Raw genomic sequence first — 14,634 nt, forward strand, 5'->3', positions numbered from 1 at the left:
GACAATGATTTTCTGAGGTTTGTCACCAACGGCTTAATTTATATGAATTCTGCCTCTTTGACTGAATTTCAAAAAAAAAAATAAAAAATCCCACCAAAAACATGTGGGTATCATGCTGTATCTATTTGAAAGCCATATAAATAAAATAGTACTCTTCATTCACACTGAAGTAGCAAGAAGCACTTATGCAGTGCTTAAGCACCTTTTAGTCAACTCAATTTGCAGCAATAAAGGGGAGAATGAGGTCCCACTGAATCTCCACAGTTGATCTTCCAATTAGAAAATGAGGCTTTTTAGATGCTTCTTATATGTAAACACAAAGATTTATAACATGTGCAGCTTTTAACAATGGAAAGGTTTGAAATCAGCTTCTTTGTTTTCTATATCTGAACTGAAAGCTAGAATGATCCTCAGGTCATTTGCAAGGCAATATGAAAATTTTTAAGACATTGGACAAGTGGAACCTATGCTTCCCCTGCAATGGAGTAGCTCTACACAAAACATACCCTATTATTGCAGGTGATCTGCTTTGGTCCTGAAAGAACAGTCATGTTACTTAACTAGTCCTTGTGAGATAGTTTTTAACCTGAATTAAGTACCATAGTTACATATGGCCATACCACTCCTAGAACCTGAGCTAGCTAAGGCACCTTCACAGCGCATTACATACTGTGATGAAAATTCATATTGCATTGGTATCCCTAGAAGATCTGGTCCTTTACTTTGAAAGTGTCAATCTCTCATGATTTTATTTCCTCACAATATTTTTTCTCCACTTTGCCAATATCCCCAGTTTCGTTTCATGCCATTGTGTGTATTACTACAAGGAGAAATGATTGGACCCTCCATTACCTTTAAAAGGATTTCAAGCAAGAAACTGGTCTGAAACCTGCTTCACCTTTGGAGATCTGAGCAATCTTGCTTTGCAGGTGACTCACGGAAGATGAAATTCTTGTTCAGACTGAACGCAACATATATGGAGCTGCAGCAGACTCCCTCCTCATAGCTCTGATAGTCTCTGTAGGCTGAGCACTGGGGATCAATAGACCCCATGTCCCCAGAGGGCCTCGAACACGTACAGTTCAACGTTAAGTCTCTGACAAAAGTTGCCCTGCACTCTCATCTAGTAAACCATACAGCAGCAAGGCCATTTGAGCTTCTTCTCTTTGTTCCAAGAATTGAATAATTTTAGCAGCTGTGTAACACTGTACTTACAATAGAGATGTTTTCCTGCCAGATGTATTGTTATTGCTGGATGGGCTGCAAATATCATTTCAAGATATCACCTGGTGTTACTAGTCTGGGAAGAGACTGAGGGGTAAAACAGACATAGTTAACTATCCAAAGGACTGAACTTACATGGTTGAAATGAAGTGGAAGGTTATTTAGTGATGTTGATCCTTGCCTATTTGCTTCATTTGAAACTGTACCACTGACTTAAAAAAGGAAAGATTCCAGAATGAACAAGGCTACTTGTAACTGGAGCCCACTTCTGAAAAGCCAGTCCCGAAGAGGGGCAAAGCAGAGAGCTAGGACAGAAATCCGTACCATTGCCATATCATTAATTACCAAAATTCTTAGAACTACAACAGAAAGCATGAGGTGGAAGCAGTTCACATCTCTGCCTTGTCTTACTACATCTACTGTAGTTACAGCACAGTCATATAAATATACCTTCTTTTCTATGCCCATACATATGTCTGATATGTCAGTCATCCCATGGAAAAGCAAGCATGAGATCAGGTCACTCTCACAAATCATTATATGTCGCTGAAAGTTAAGCAGGTGTATAACCCCACCAGTGTAAAATATATACTGAAGTGATACTAGGACACTGTTCAAGGTAAAATGCATTCATCTCTGCTTCTCCTGATGGAGAATTTGAACAGTGAATATGGCCCCTTAGTCTAGCACTACTACTTTAGTACTCATGCAAGAATAAATATAGCAGAACAAAGACATAAATTCCAGACATGAAGTCAGAAACTCAAATATTCTATTTTGAATTAACAATTTTTTAAAAGGTGTGTTATTTTCATGTTCTTACAACTCAAGTCTACAGAGGACTTTTAAAACAGTCATGCTAAATAGCTTTTTCTTAACTAACAGCTACAGCCACTTTTGTGCTGATGAGTTATATAAAACTGCAGGATTAAAACATATTAAAAGGGAAATCGTACAAATCCCTCATTAACAAGGTACTGAAACACAGCTATGATTTTTCTCTGCTATTATATTACACTGTACTGTTCTCATTTATCAGAGTTCAGATCTTCGTAACAATAACAGTCATTCGTAGACAACTAAACTATAAAGAATTTACTCATTCTGCTACTGTATATTAGATATTAGTAGCTGCAAAATAAGAGATGTTGTTACTTTAAATCAGCAATTGCTTATTTTATTATTAAATTTCTGAGCACCATCCTCTGATGAGGAATGGTCACACTACAATATATGTCCTGGTCACTAATGTATTCCTCATTTTCTGGTTTGGGGGTTTATTGTGCTTCACCCAACTAAAGTCCTTGTCTACAAGCTTTGTCTTAAGTGGACCTCTTGCTTTCACTGTCCAAGAATGCTACATTTCTGCCCCTCCTGAACACAGTACTGAGAATTCAGACGGGCCCATTGAATCACGAGGATATTTTACAGCTCTTCACTCCAGGAGCTTGTGAGATAGAGGCCTATAACAGCACACAGCCTGCTGAGGATTCTGGGTTCTTCTTTCTTGTGTTTATGAACTAGGATCCTGGCATCCCTAAGGCTCTCCTCCTGAATAACGAATACTGACAAGTCTTTCCCAAGGTTGATTCTGAGTGTAGGTTGCCTAAGTTATGATGTGGGAGTTCCCCTTTACCTCCTCCATGTGATGGAGGGAAAATGTGCCAACTCCTCAAGCAGCTTCCTTGGGTAACCGCCTCAAGTCCTATAGGATGAATCTGCAGCTTCTCTTAATGCTGAAGATTTCCCTGACAAACAAAATTTCTTCAGAAAACCTCTACCCCTTTGGAGGTCCCCATCTGATTTGCTGAAATGACAATCCATCACCCAGGGAAGGCCTTTCTCTTAGACCTGCCAAATCAATCTCTTCCACTTACAGAACTACTTTTTTTCTTGAAGTCCACAACAGATTTGTAGGTTGTATTAAGAGAAAGTGAAAGTTTAAGGGATGGCACCACCTCTTACACAATCCTCAAAGGTTGGAGGAGGGGGAATGTGAGGGAAACAAAACTAAACAGACCACCACAAAACCAAACCAACAACAGAACCTTTCCCACTTTCTCTTTCTGCTCTTTTCCAACATATTTTCAGATGATTATATAATTTCAGTGCAACAAGAAAGCACATGGGGTCATAAACAATCAGACCAACTTATAGTGTACAGTATTCACAAAGGACTGATGAACAGCTCCACATCTGTCAGTCACAATAGCATCACAGAACATTTTGGTTGGAAAAGACCTTTATGATCATCAAGTCTAACCACTAACCAAGTCCAACACTGCCACATCTTTTAAATACTTCCAGGGATGTTGACACAACCACTTCCCTGGGAAGCCTGTTCCAATGTTTGACAAGCCTTTTGGTAAAGAAAATTTTCCCAATATCCAATCTAAACCTCTCCTGGTGGAACTTTGTCTTCCTCTTGTCTTATTGCTTGTTACTTGGGAGGATAGACCAGCACCCACTTTTTTAACTCCATTAACATTTTGAGGTCTAAAGTGGCACTTGCCAATATACCATTAGCTTTCTTTACTAAGCAGCATTCAATATATAGTAGTCTACCTAGAGTTATGTTCCAGGACCCTTTGGCTAAGTCAAGCTCCTGCAGGAGGAGGATTCAGTTAAAGATGGTTAATTCTTTGTCTTCTTAGTCTATTAAGACTACACTGTTTGAGGAGACCACAAGCTGATCCAAAATGCACGAAGCATGGCTAGCAGTCTGGGTTAGCAACAGGATGACAATAGTTTCAAGTGCATCCCTCCAAACCCTTCCTTGTGCCCTAGAACCCTCTGTGCTACCATGAGGCTTTCCAGACACTAAAAATCAGCTAATTCTACATCACCTGGAGACACTTTGGCGTAAGCTGAGAAAGATGACTTTTCTAAAGAGAAGATTGTTACAAGTAAGAATATACATAGATATCAGTGGTTATGGAAAAAAATATGAAAATTGGAATGTTCTGGACTCTTCTTCCTTTTCTGTGTGTGTGTGTTTTTGTTGTGGTTTTTTTTTTTCACTTCCGTCACTTCCATTTCCAGCTTGCAATTTCCAGTTACACTTTTCTCTCTGTGACATACTGACTATCCTCAGCAGTAGACAAAATAAATCTTCAGGTGTGTCACAAGAGGAAGAGGAGAAAAATACCACCAAGGGGCACATACAGTATGAGCAAAGCCATTGTCCCTCATCTCTCAGTTATGTCAGATCCCGGTCAGCGATAACTGCCCCCAGTTTGCAATGGCAAAATAACACCACTTACAAATATTTCTGGTTGAATGCATCAGCAGCTCCCCAGTTACAGAAGAGTGACCATTTGTATGATTTCTACAACAATTAACCCCTCAATTAGTCCCACAGTTAATTGTGAAGAATGTCACTGGAAAACACCCAACACCGCAGGTTCCTTTATGGATTATACCAACTGCTATGCCCATACTGACAAGTGTTCAGGGCATGGACTATCCTGGACCACCCAATTGCATCCAAAGCCTTGCTGTACTGTCTGTAGAACCCGTTTAACTTCATAGCCAATGTCTGCAGTAATCCCAAAAACTGAGAGTGGTGTCAGACTGTGGGTGTGCACAGAATACCCAGTTTCACTAGCTAACGAAGTCAAGTACATTTACATTGTTCTTTACTTCCCCACCATCACGTTGTTCCTCTTATCCTAAAGCGTTTGGGTGATTAGTCAAATGACCAGCTAGTGGCTGTTTCCAACTGTTCAGGCTGCTCTTTCCTATCATCTTTCTGTTTTGCATGTTGGAGACTCTGAATAGGGCTAATTTTATACATAAAGTTCAAGTCCCTGGAATTTAAAACAAACAGCCTACCACAGTGGGGTGGGGAAGCTTCTGAGAGACAGAGCTTATGTAAGACAGCTAGAAGACTGACATCAGAATCAGGTTATCACACTGCAATCTAGTCAGCCCTGACACATTTCCACATAAAGTGGGCCATGGAAGCTGGAGAGGAGCCAGTACAGCAGGAAACCTTCAGGGTTATTTTGCATAAGACTATGCAAATTCTTCACGAAGCTGAGGACTTGAAATCAGAGCTACTTGCTTATCAACTTTCACCGCACTAAAACTCACATAACTAACCTCAGGAGACAGACAATATGTTATTCTGAGCAATATTGCTGAACAAGCAGTTCAATAAAATCCATTACTTGCTCAAGGGATTTTTAAGACATACATTTACTTAATTATTGTCAGATATGCAGCTCAACAAAAAGGAAAATTGATTTCTGGATAAACAGAATAACTGATGTTAAAATGTTGTGTGAAAAGACAAATTGTGAATTAAAGCATTTTAATGCTCATTTTAGTGAAATGCTAGGAATATTCAAGAAGCACTTGCAATCAAAAAGCTGTACGCATCCTCATATGCCCATCAATGACATAATACAGAAACTTCTTCAGTCTTCATCTACTTAAACATTGCTCATCAGAATGCATTCCTTCTTGCCCAGACATATTTTGTACTGATTAATGTAATATAATGATGATGCTGTTTGCATCAGCAATGTTAGAACAAACTGACATCAGCTTGAAAAGTCAAGTCAGTCTTATTTTTGGGACCCACTGCTGTTATGTCATCTGCTCACTGATACCTGTTGCGCCCCAAAATGGCCCTCAATATCCAGAAAGCAAAGTAATCCCAGACCTATCCCTGTAGAGAATCAGGGAGGTGAAATAACTTGTTTCTGTAACAGGCTCATTTCTGTAGTGTTCAAGAACTTCCTAGCAATGCCTAAAGCGACACACCTAGTGATCATAATCTGTTGTTTCATCTGGGAGAGGAACTTGTGCCATTCAGTACTTTGCTTTGCTAGGGAGCTTTGGGCTGGTTTGTGGTAGACTTCTTTGTTTTCAGGCTTTTGTGAGGAGGAGAAAAATAGTTACATTTTAGGATTTGGGGTTTCTCAGTGCTTCATCAGAGGCAGCACAAGAATCGAGAAAAAAGTCACCTTGCCCATAAAATGTGTGGTTGAGATCTGCAGTGGTGCTTGGTTCTTGGGGAGAAAGTACACACAAGCTCCTTTCTCCCAGAATTCTCTCCCACGAAACTGGTTAGGAAAAATCTGCATTTCCAGCATCAGTCTACTTATACAAGTACATAAAATAAAGGCAGGAATCTACTCCCCACCCTGACTGGAAGCACCATAGAGCAGCCAATAAGCCACTTACAATATACATGCTCAAAGCCATTCACTGTGCTACATCTCTTCTCTCTCAGTCACTTCCATAGCATACATAACACAAAAGATGGCAATTGTAGTATTAGTTCTTCTATGCCTTCCCACTACTCTTTTCCCAAACCCTCACTCCTCCACGGGTAGATGAGCTGTTATACTGCTCCCTGCGCACATATATACATATATATGCCTTCCTCTGTAACACGAGGAAGGAAAGCCCCATATGAAAGGATTATGACCCATCCATGCTTTGTGAAAACATAGTAAATGCAAAGCCCTTGTACCCACAGAGTGGCTATGCACGTCTTGGTAATGCAAAAGTTAAATATACTTCCCAAAACAATACAGACAAGGTTAAGTAAGACCTCACCATAAAAACACCAGCATCCATCATAAATTGGGTGTGTGTATGTATATACGTATATACATATGTGAGACAAGAGTAATGGTATATTGAAAAATGTGGGATCTGAGCATGATGTGAATGATATGGAACAAGGGGTGGATACTGTCCTGGGTTCAGCAGTAGCAGTCATTTTTCTCCTGTGTTCCAGTGCTGTGTTTTTGACTTTCAGCCTGGGAACAATGCTGATAACACCGATGTTTTCAGTTGTTGCTAAGTAATGTTTACTCCCACCAAGGACATTTTGAGTCTCATGCTCTGCCAGGGAGGAGGGAAAGCCAGGAGGAAGCAGAGAAGAAAAAAAAGCAATTCCTGTGAATACATGTCTATGTTCTAGCTTAAATTTCTAATACCAAATCCTAGGAAAGAAGAAGTGGAGAACACCAAAGCTGCTACAGAGAGGAGGAAACAATGAGTTAAATTCAATTCTTCACAGAACAGTTTATTTAGTAAAACATAATACCATAGTGTCCACTGGTTTCTTAATTAAGTCTTAACTACTGATTCCCTAGTAGTAACTTCAAAATTTTACTGCTGCTTTTTTCAAGACATTTATGATTTTCTACCAGGTTGGCAAAGAGTCGCCAAAACATTCAAAGTTTTTCCCATTGTATTCCTGTTATCACTTATGAGTTGTTTAACATCAGATATGTATTCTTAAGCACTTCATCACTTGCAGTATCATAGATTACCATAGATAACTAAAGACAAGTTCCAAGGACAACCTTAAGTATCTGAAACAAGTAATGAATAATCTGTCCAGATGAGAGATGCAGTTTGTCTTTGCTCATTCTGCCAAATGCTACCAGCTTTGATAGTAAGATGAACACTTGTAAATGTCTTAATCTTTTACATTAAGAAAAAATATTAATTAGCCTTTTCTGAACAGACAACAATCTTAAATCTTACCAACACGTCCTTAAGGGTTAAATCCTGAATCTACTGATAGGTTGATGGTGAGCAAAGCCAAGGGCTATTCTACACTCTTATCTGGCACACAGATAAATCAGTAAGCTACAGATAACACTGCATGTGACACTCACCTGGTGTAGCTTCTGCCAAAACTCAGGTCCATCCTCCATTTTTCTTAAGCTCAGTGGAATGTACCAAAAGCAAACGTTTGCATACTCGGGCTAAACAAGAGAACAAGGGACTGCTTATGAGATATGACAAATTGTACAAGAATATATATTATAGCTCATCAAAGAGTTCTGCTTTGTTTTGGAGGGGAAGAAGGATGGGAGAACCTTAGAGCTTATATTCTTTTCATTAAAACTTCCTTCTCCAACTCAACTTCTGTTTTCCCTTTTCAAAACTATAAGTAGTTCTATAAATATTATGGTTTTCATATCATCCATTTCTTTTCCTGCTGCCAGAAAAAAGAAACGTTTTGGGGTTCCTTTTTCCTTCCTTCTTCCTATGTACATATTTAATTCTTTGTTCACTAACACTTTTTTTTCTAACCAAAGCTTTAAGGGAGGCATAGAGAGGTAACTTACATATTTCAAAATTGGAGCACAAGACAAGAAAATATTTTCTTTTTAGTTTTTTTTTTGTTTCTTGGTTCTGGGGGTGGGGTTTTTGTGTTGTTGTTTGTTTGTTTGTTTTTGGTCGGTTGGTTTTGTTTGGTTTTTTTCTAATTAAGTTTCCTTTGATACATTTTACATAAAACCAATTTTTGTCACCATTTAACACCTGCACAGCTAGTAATTTTTCTACTGAACAATGCCAACCTCCTTTTATATCATATCTCATGCAGCATACTACACAGTGCTGGAGTTAATGCTGGCTTTCTCAATTTCCACATTTTATAAGAATCTCAGGACCCCTTGCAGCATGTGCCATAGCTTTGATATATATATTCCAATATTTAAATAGACCTTTTGAGCAAAGACTAACGCTCCACACCTCTGTTTCACTCCAGAGAAATTGCGCCTTTAAATTTTGCCAGGTTCTCTGTATTTCCTGCTAATTTGGAACCTTTTTTTTTTTTTTTTAAACCTGTACAGATAGCAATAGCATGAGGAATAGATGGGCCTCCTAATCCCACTCAACACCACCTGTAAAACCACTCAGCAAATCTTGACCTACATTATTTGCAACACAATATTTAACTGCAGTCTATATTATAACATGGATTATAAACTCACACACCCTTCTCTTCTCCCACATACCATCTTCATCAGTACTGGTTGAAAGAAAGAAAGTAAAAGGGTAGTTCAGTCATACCATCTCCTTGCCTCACCATGAATACACCTGCTTTTATAATCCCAGGCAATCTCCTGAACAAGAAGAGCTCACCAGCTAAGACATGTTCTTTCATGAAAGGGCGCTGAGAACTGCTCATATCATTTTCTGCTTTGCTTCAAAGAATGCATTAAATACAATTTAATCACCAAAAAGAACAGCACTCTCAGCAGGAACAGAGCTGCAAACTTGCCACATGCTGCCACTGAATGAAATAAAGGTCAGCTTTTTAAGTCCTATTTCTTTCCCCCAAAAGAGCACGCATTGAGTACACACATAAACACAGATCCTGAAAAGGCAGCAGCCTCCTCATGAGCAAAAGCACCAGTTTGCTGTTACAGGGTTTATTTTAAAACTATTTAAAATCAGATGGCAGGAGTAGACAGATGGCATATATTACCATATTGCCATTGCCTATATTACCTTTTTGATTATCTCAGTTTCCTTTCACACATCAAATATACCACCCCCCCTATGAATATATCATTCATCCTAGAAAAACTTAACTACCCCTGGCCATGCTTCACTCTATTTCTGGTTAACTTGTCACAGCTCTTATCAAAGCAGGTAAACAATTATACCACAGACGAATTCAAGATGATATAAGCATGAATAGTATTTCCAGGCCATAGAGTGGTTCCCATTATTGGACTTTCCTCACTGCATGTATCAGAGGATCATATTCCTGAGCTTCTTGCCTAAAGTCCAATTTCCACTAAGAAAGGGCTCGCATAACTGGGCCTAGCAGCCTAAAGCCTCCCAGCAGTCTTTCTTTGAATTCTCACTTCCTGTTGCCCTGCATGCCTGAAAACTTTTTCTTAACCCTAGCTTAACTTCCTTCTCATAGCCCATACTACGTAGCCCATACTATAGCACTCCTTCCAATCCCTCTTTTAATCCAAGTGTCCTATTCCTGCAGCAACTAAAAAGCAGTCTCTGCTCTCACTAGCATCTTTCACATCTACAGTAGGTCTGGGCTTTCTGCTAAGCTCTACAATAGCAGAAAATGGAGAACTTTTAAACAGAATCGCTACTTTAGTAATCCTATCATGCGTTGCTGGCCCAAAATTCTTCACTCCATGTAAAGTTTTCCACTATGCACTTTCAAATTAGCAGTTTTCTAAGTTAAAGGGAAAAGTTTATATTGCATAAACAGTATAAAATATGTTTTATATCTTGTATTTCTCCTAGCCCAACCTGGAATGCTCTTGCCATCAGCAAGTGTAAATCAAATCTGCATCATTATGGTTTGTCTGTCTGAATGAGTGGCACTTCCTCATTTTCCCTTCCTCCTCCATGGGCTTTCTTCCTACCCATGCTACATACACACAAATACACTTCCAACAGTGCAGAAGTTTTTTCTAGAAATGACAGGTCTTTGCAACATCCCAGATACTAGCTTTATTAACCAAAGAGCTGAGGATAGGTGGAAAAATAGCACTTTAGTAATGCCCCCCTTACTCTTCCCCAGACCAGTAATAAGCTGACTGGTTTAGCAAAGATGAGTGAAAACCCTAACTTTTGGGTAGTTTTTAGGAAGATGGGTGCAGAAACAGTTAGAGGAAAAGACATGGACTTTAATGATAAAAAAAAAAAAAAATCCATTTTTAGGATCAAAATATTTTTCCATCCAACACACAGTCTTATCTGTCAAGTCTGGCAAGCACTGCGTTTTTGCAGCTAGGCTCTTTGTTTTCAGAGAAAAGTGCTCCATCTATACCCCCTGAGGCAATACAGGCTCAGAAGCTAGGAAAATAAACAGAGTGATAGTAGAGAATGCAGAGCCCGTTATATGTGCTCAATCATATATCTGTGTATCTCCAATATGTAAAATTATTATATACTTCAAATACAAACTGGCAATTGCTAAAAAGAACAAGATCAAACAACAGACACCTCCCCCCCCCCAAAAAAAAACAAACCTACAATTCAATTCCATTTTCATTTACCTCCAAAAGAAGCTCGAATCCCTCTCTTTTCTTAATTTCCTCAACTAGATACCTGCAATTAAAAATGCAGCAGTTTAAAGCACAGAAAAAAAGAGAACAAAACAATACATACAGACAACAAAGGTCTTGAATTTTCTTCCTTCTCCCGCAAAAGAAACCACAGAGTTAAATCTCATTTCAACCTGCTGACAAAATGCAGTAGCTATTAGTTCCTGGAAAAAAATGAAGGCCACAGCCAGCCAAGGAGCACTGAGGAGAGGCCAAATTCTGTCCTCAGGCACAGATTTTCAGTGGAGCCACATGGCACAAATTGATCTTATTTGCATCAAGCTGTGAACTTTCCCAGCACACATTTCCATTGATGTTGCTCTCTACAAATTAGTTCCTCCATTTTTTTCTCAAGTACTGATGCTGTGCTGCCATGTTATTTCATGGTCACGCTGACATCTCTTGCACTACTACTGTTAGAAGGACCTCCCAGTCTAGCCCAGAATTTGAGTTCCACGTACTTCAAACCCAGCAATTTTCTCAGAACTGACCTTGTTCCACACTGTACACAGAACTGCGCGTTTCCATTCAGTGACTACTGCTGAAGCACAATAATCCCTGAGCATTCTATGCTAACAATGCATTGAAATAAATATTTCTTTTCTCTTTCACCTGTCAGTATGAAAAACACAGAAGCCTTCGATGGGAAAACAGATTTGAATCAAAAGTTTGAATCCAAACAGCTTCAATTTATAACTTTTTTAAAAAACATGACTTCAACTTTTCCATGGCACACATCACACAGGAATTCTGAAGCAAAGAGGGCACTTTGACATAGCTGGGACTTCTCTCTTTATTCCCCTCATGCCCTGCCCCCAAAGCCTTCCCAAGAAAAACTCCAAAGATATCCCCTCAAATTCACACAGCTTTTCCATTTCAATGGAATTTTAGTCCTCTACATGAAGGACTAACTGCCTGAGATCTAAATGAAGATTTTGCTGTCTAACAGTAATAAAACTGAGACAAATTGTATACAAATCTGGTATTTTGTAGCATTTATTGGAATTTTTCCTGCCTGCAGCTGCGTTACTGGTCATTACACAAATAATCCTTTTGTGCACCACTTGAGGAAGAAGAACATTGTCAAAATAACCTCCCTTGGTACTACCTACATTCCTGAAAACGGGCCCGACACGGACACGTCTACTTGTACCGGCAACAAATGCCTGCTATTCAGCAGACAAGCTGCAGAAACAGGCTGGCTAGGGAGGCAGTGAACAATGCCCTAGATGGAAAACAGTTTTCAGAACAGAGCATGGGGAGTTGTCATGCTGTTTATCATTAACAAGTATTGTGCATGTAACTCATTACCTCTTAGCACACATCCCTACAAAATGATTGCTGTGACAGAGTGCCAGTTCCCACGACACACAGCTCTGAGTTGTGCTACACTGTGCACTGTTGAGATAGTTCCTCTCACTAGAACAAGTTCTACTGAGACCTAGACTAGACCCAGATTCTGGATCTTTTCTGCCATGACCATTTAGATCCTACTGTGTGCATTTGCTTGTTATCTGGCTGTTAATGCCCACACTAATGTTTAGGTTGCAAGAGAGGCATGCTGAAAGGTAAGGAGGAAGCTAGATACCATGTGAGAGTGTTGTGGGGAACCTCTTTCTGTAGGGTGACTGTCTTAAATAAAACACATTCAGTGCTTTTGTCCTGTTGATTACAAGATACTTGTCTGCACCATAAGACCAGCATTCAGCAAAATCAGCAGAATATTCACAAGACAATGGCCCTCAATTTTTTATTTTAAACCCTGTAAAAGAAAGCTATGTATGATCACCCCTTTTTCTTTTTGAGGTCTTTAATTGTTAGAGAGATTTTACAACACTTAATACCCTCCTCTCTTACCAGAAGTGCCTTTTTTTAAGACCACGATCTGACAGGATATCTGCTGTCAGTCAAGCTCACAATGCTGTTTATCATGTTCTTAACTACATTGCCAATAGCCTAAGAAGGCAGCCATTAGAAAATCCATTGCCCATGATTTATCTTGCTAGAGCCATTGGATGGCAGTGGAGCAGTTTACTTTGCACATCTTTCCACACTTGACAGGGGAGTTTTATTATTGTGTCACTGTTGTAGAACATAAAAAAGGACTTGAGTCTCAGTAAGGACTGGAGTGCACAGAGAAGTACTGTTTGCTATGATTAAGCCTTGCAGAAAATGAGGGGTGGAGATCTGCTGTGAAAGTAGACACGTCTGCTAAGAGTGGGTGTCAGAAGAGGAATCAGGCAGAAAAACTGTGAAGATGATGAAGCATAAAATGCAGTGGTTGTTACAGTTGTATTCTAAATGTATTACATCTATTTTTTTTTTTTCAAGTACTTCACAAAACAACATCCCTGCATCAAAAATAACGGGGGGGGGGGGGGGGGGGAAGAAAGAAAAAAAAAGAAAACTTGTGAACTGCTCAGCAGGATGCTCTACTGTAGGATTTTTAAAATAAGCCTTTCCAAATAGGTAGCATCATAATGTTCCTGGCATATGTAATACACTGAAAACACAATTCATCTCCAGAACAAGATGAAATTAATGGAATAGCCAATCGCTAAAATGTTTGCTGCAACAGGAATACATGACTGCAATTAGCTTTAAAACCTTGGCAGGTCTCTCTGATGATGGGAAAAGAAAAATAATCTTGCTCTTAAGTTCTATAGCCAGTGGACTAGTTACAGAATTAATTCAGGTATGCATTTAGGAACACTGAAATACTATCTTTGGAATATCTAAGTAACACCTACTGTAACAAATCAGGAGAAAGGCTGCACAGCTGCTGAGTAGTTAGGAAACCTGGCATAGTGCCCATGCCCATGCAGACTCAAGATAGCAATGCAGATACTGTAAAGAATATATTTCATCAGACAATGACAAAAATAAGATTTTTTCTTAAGGGAGAGAAGAAAAAATAAGATGGAAAAAAAAAAAAAAGAGAGACAACCCTGTTACTCCTTAGAAGCACTACCAGCTGAATCCAGCATTCAAAGGGAATACCGATCCCAGAAAGGTCATTAATCACTACACTCTCAGTCAAATGACCTTGGCCAGTAACCTTGATAAGGCTGAATTCTCCTACTGACACAGCAATGAATTACTTACTCTGTACACACACAGAACAGTACAATGCTTTGGAACAAAAACAAGGTGCAATTTAACCAGAAGATATAAAGGAATATTTAACTGGCCAAATAATGAGTGGTTTAAAGAAATAAAGTAGAGAAAAAAGCCACAGCTTATTTGAGCTTTTCTGGTTTTCCTGCCTTCCTTTTCATTCCTTTCCAGTTCACTCTGGGTTTAGGTCATAGGTATGTTTACCTGTTCTTTAAGTCACTTTATTAAAATGAGGCTATTCCTTCAATTTTCACTGTAGTAAACATTCAATTATTTTCAACTTGGTAGTTCATTAAAAAAAAAAAAAGTGCAATATGTTATGGGTGACTGTTTTGCAATACAATTATTTGATTCATGGTAGTAGCTGGCCCAGGAACTGGTAAAGATTTCATTGTGGTTTCTTTTGTATAAATTCTGAACATATATGATACTTCAAGTGAATTGT

The 14,634-nt window shown here is 39.0% G+C and overlaps 1 protein-coding gene across 2 annotated transcripts in view; it reads right to left on the reverse strand.

Annotated features, from left to right (window-relative positions):
- Positions 1 to 14,634, reverse strand: part of GADL1 (glutamate decarboxylase like 1) — an 83,394-nt gene that overhangs the window by 29,596 nt on the left and 39,164 nt on the right. For both annotated transcript variants that reach the window (XM_062603518.1, XM_062603517.1), the window contains 2 exons: positions 11,025 to 11,076; positions 7,872 to 7,961 (listed from right to left, as the gene is read on the reverse strand). In XM_062603518.1, coding sequence (XP_062459502.1) covers positions 7,872 to 7,961; positions 11,025 to 11,076 — 142 coding nt within the window. The remainder of the gene's footprint in view (positions 1 to 7,871; positions 7,962 to 11,024; positions 11,077 to 14,634) is intronic.

The sequence above is a fragment of the Pezoporus occidentalis genome, unplaced genomic scaffold (assembly GCF_034315485.1).
Source record: "Pezoporus occidentalis ecotype Australia unplaced genomic scaffold, CSIRO_AGI_Poc_V1 ctg80, whole genome shotgun sequence".
Taxonomy (NCBI): domain Eukaryota; kingdom Metazoa; phylum Chordata; class Aves; order Psittaciformes; family Psittacidae; genus Pezoporus; species Pezoporus occidentalis.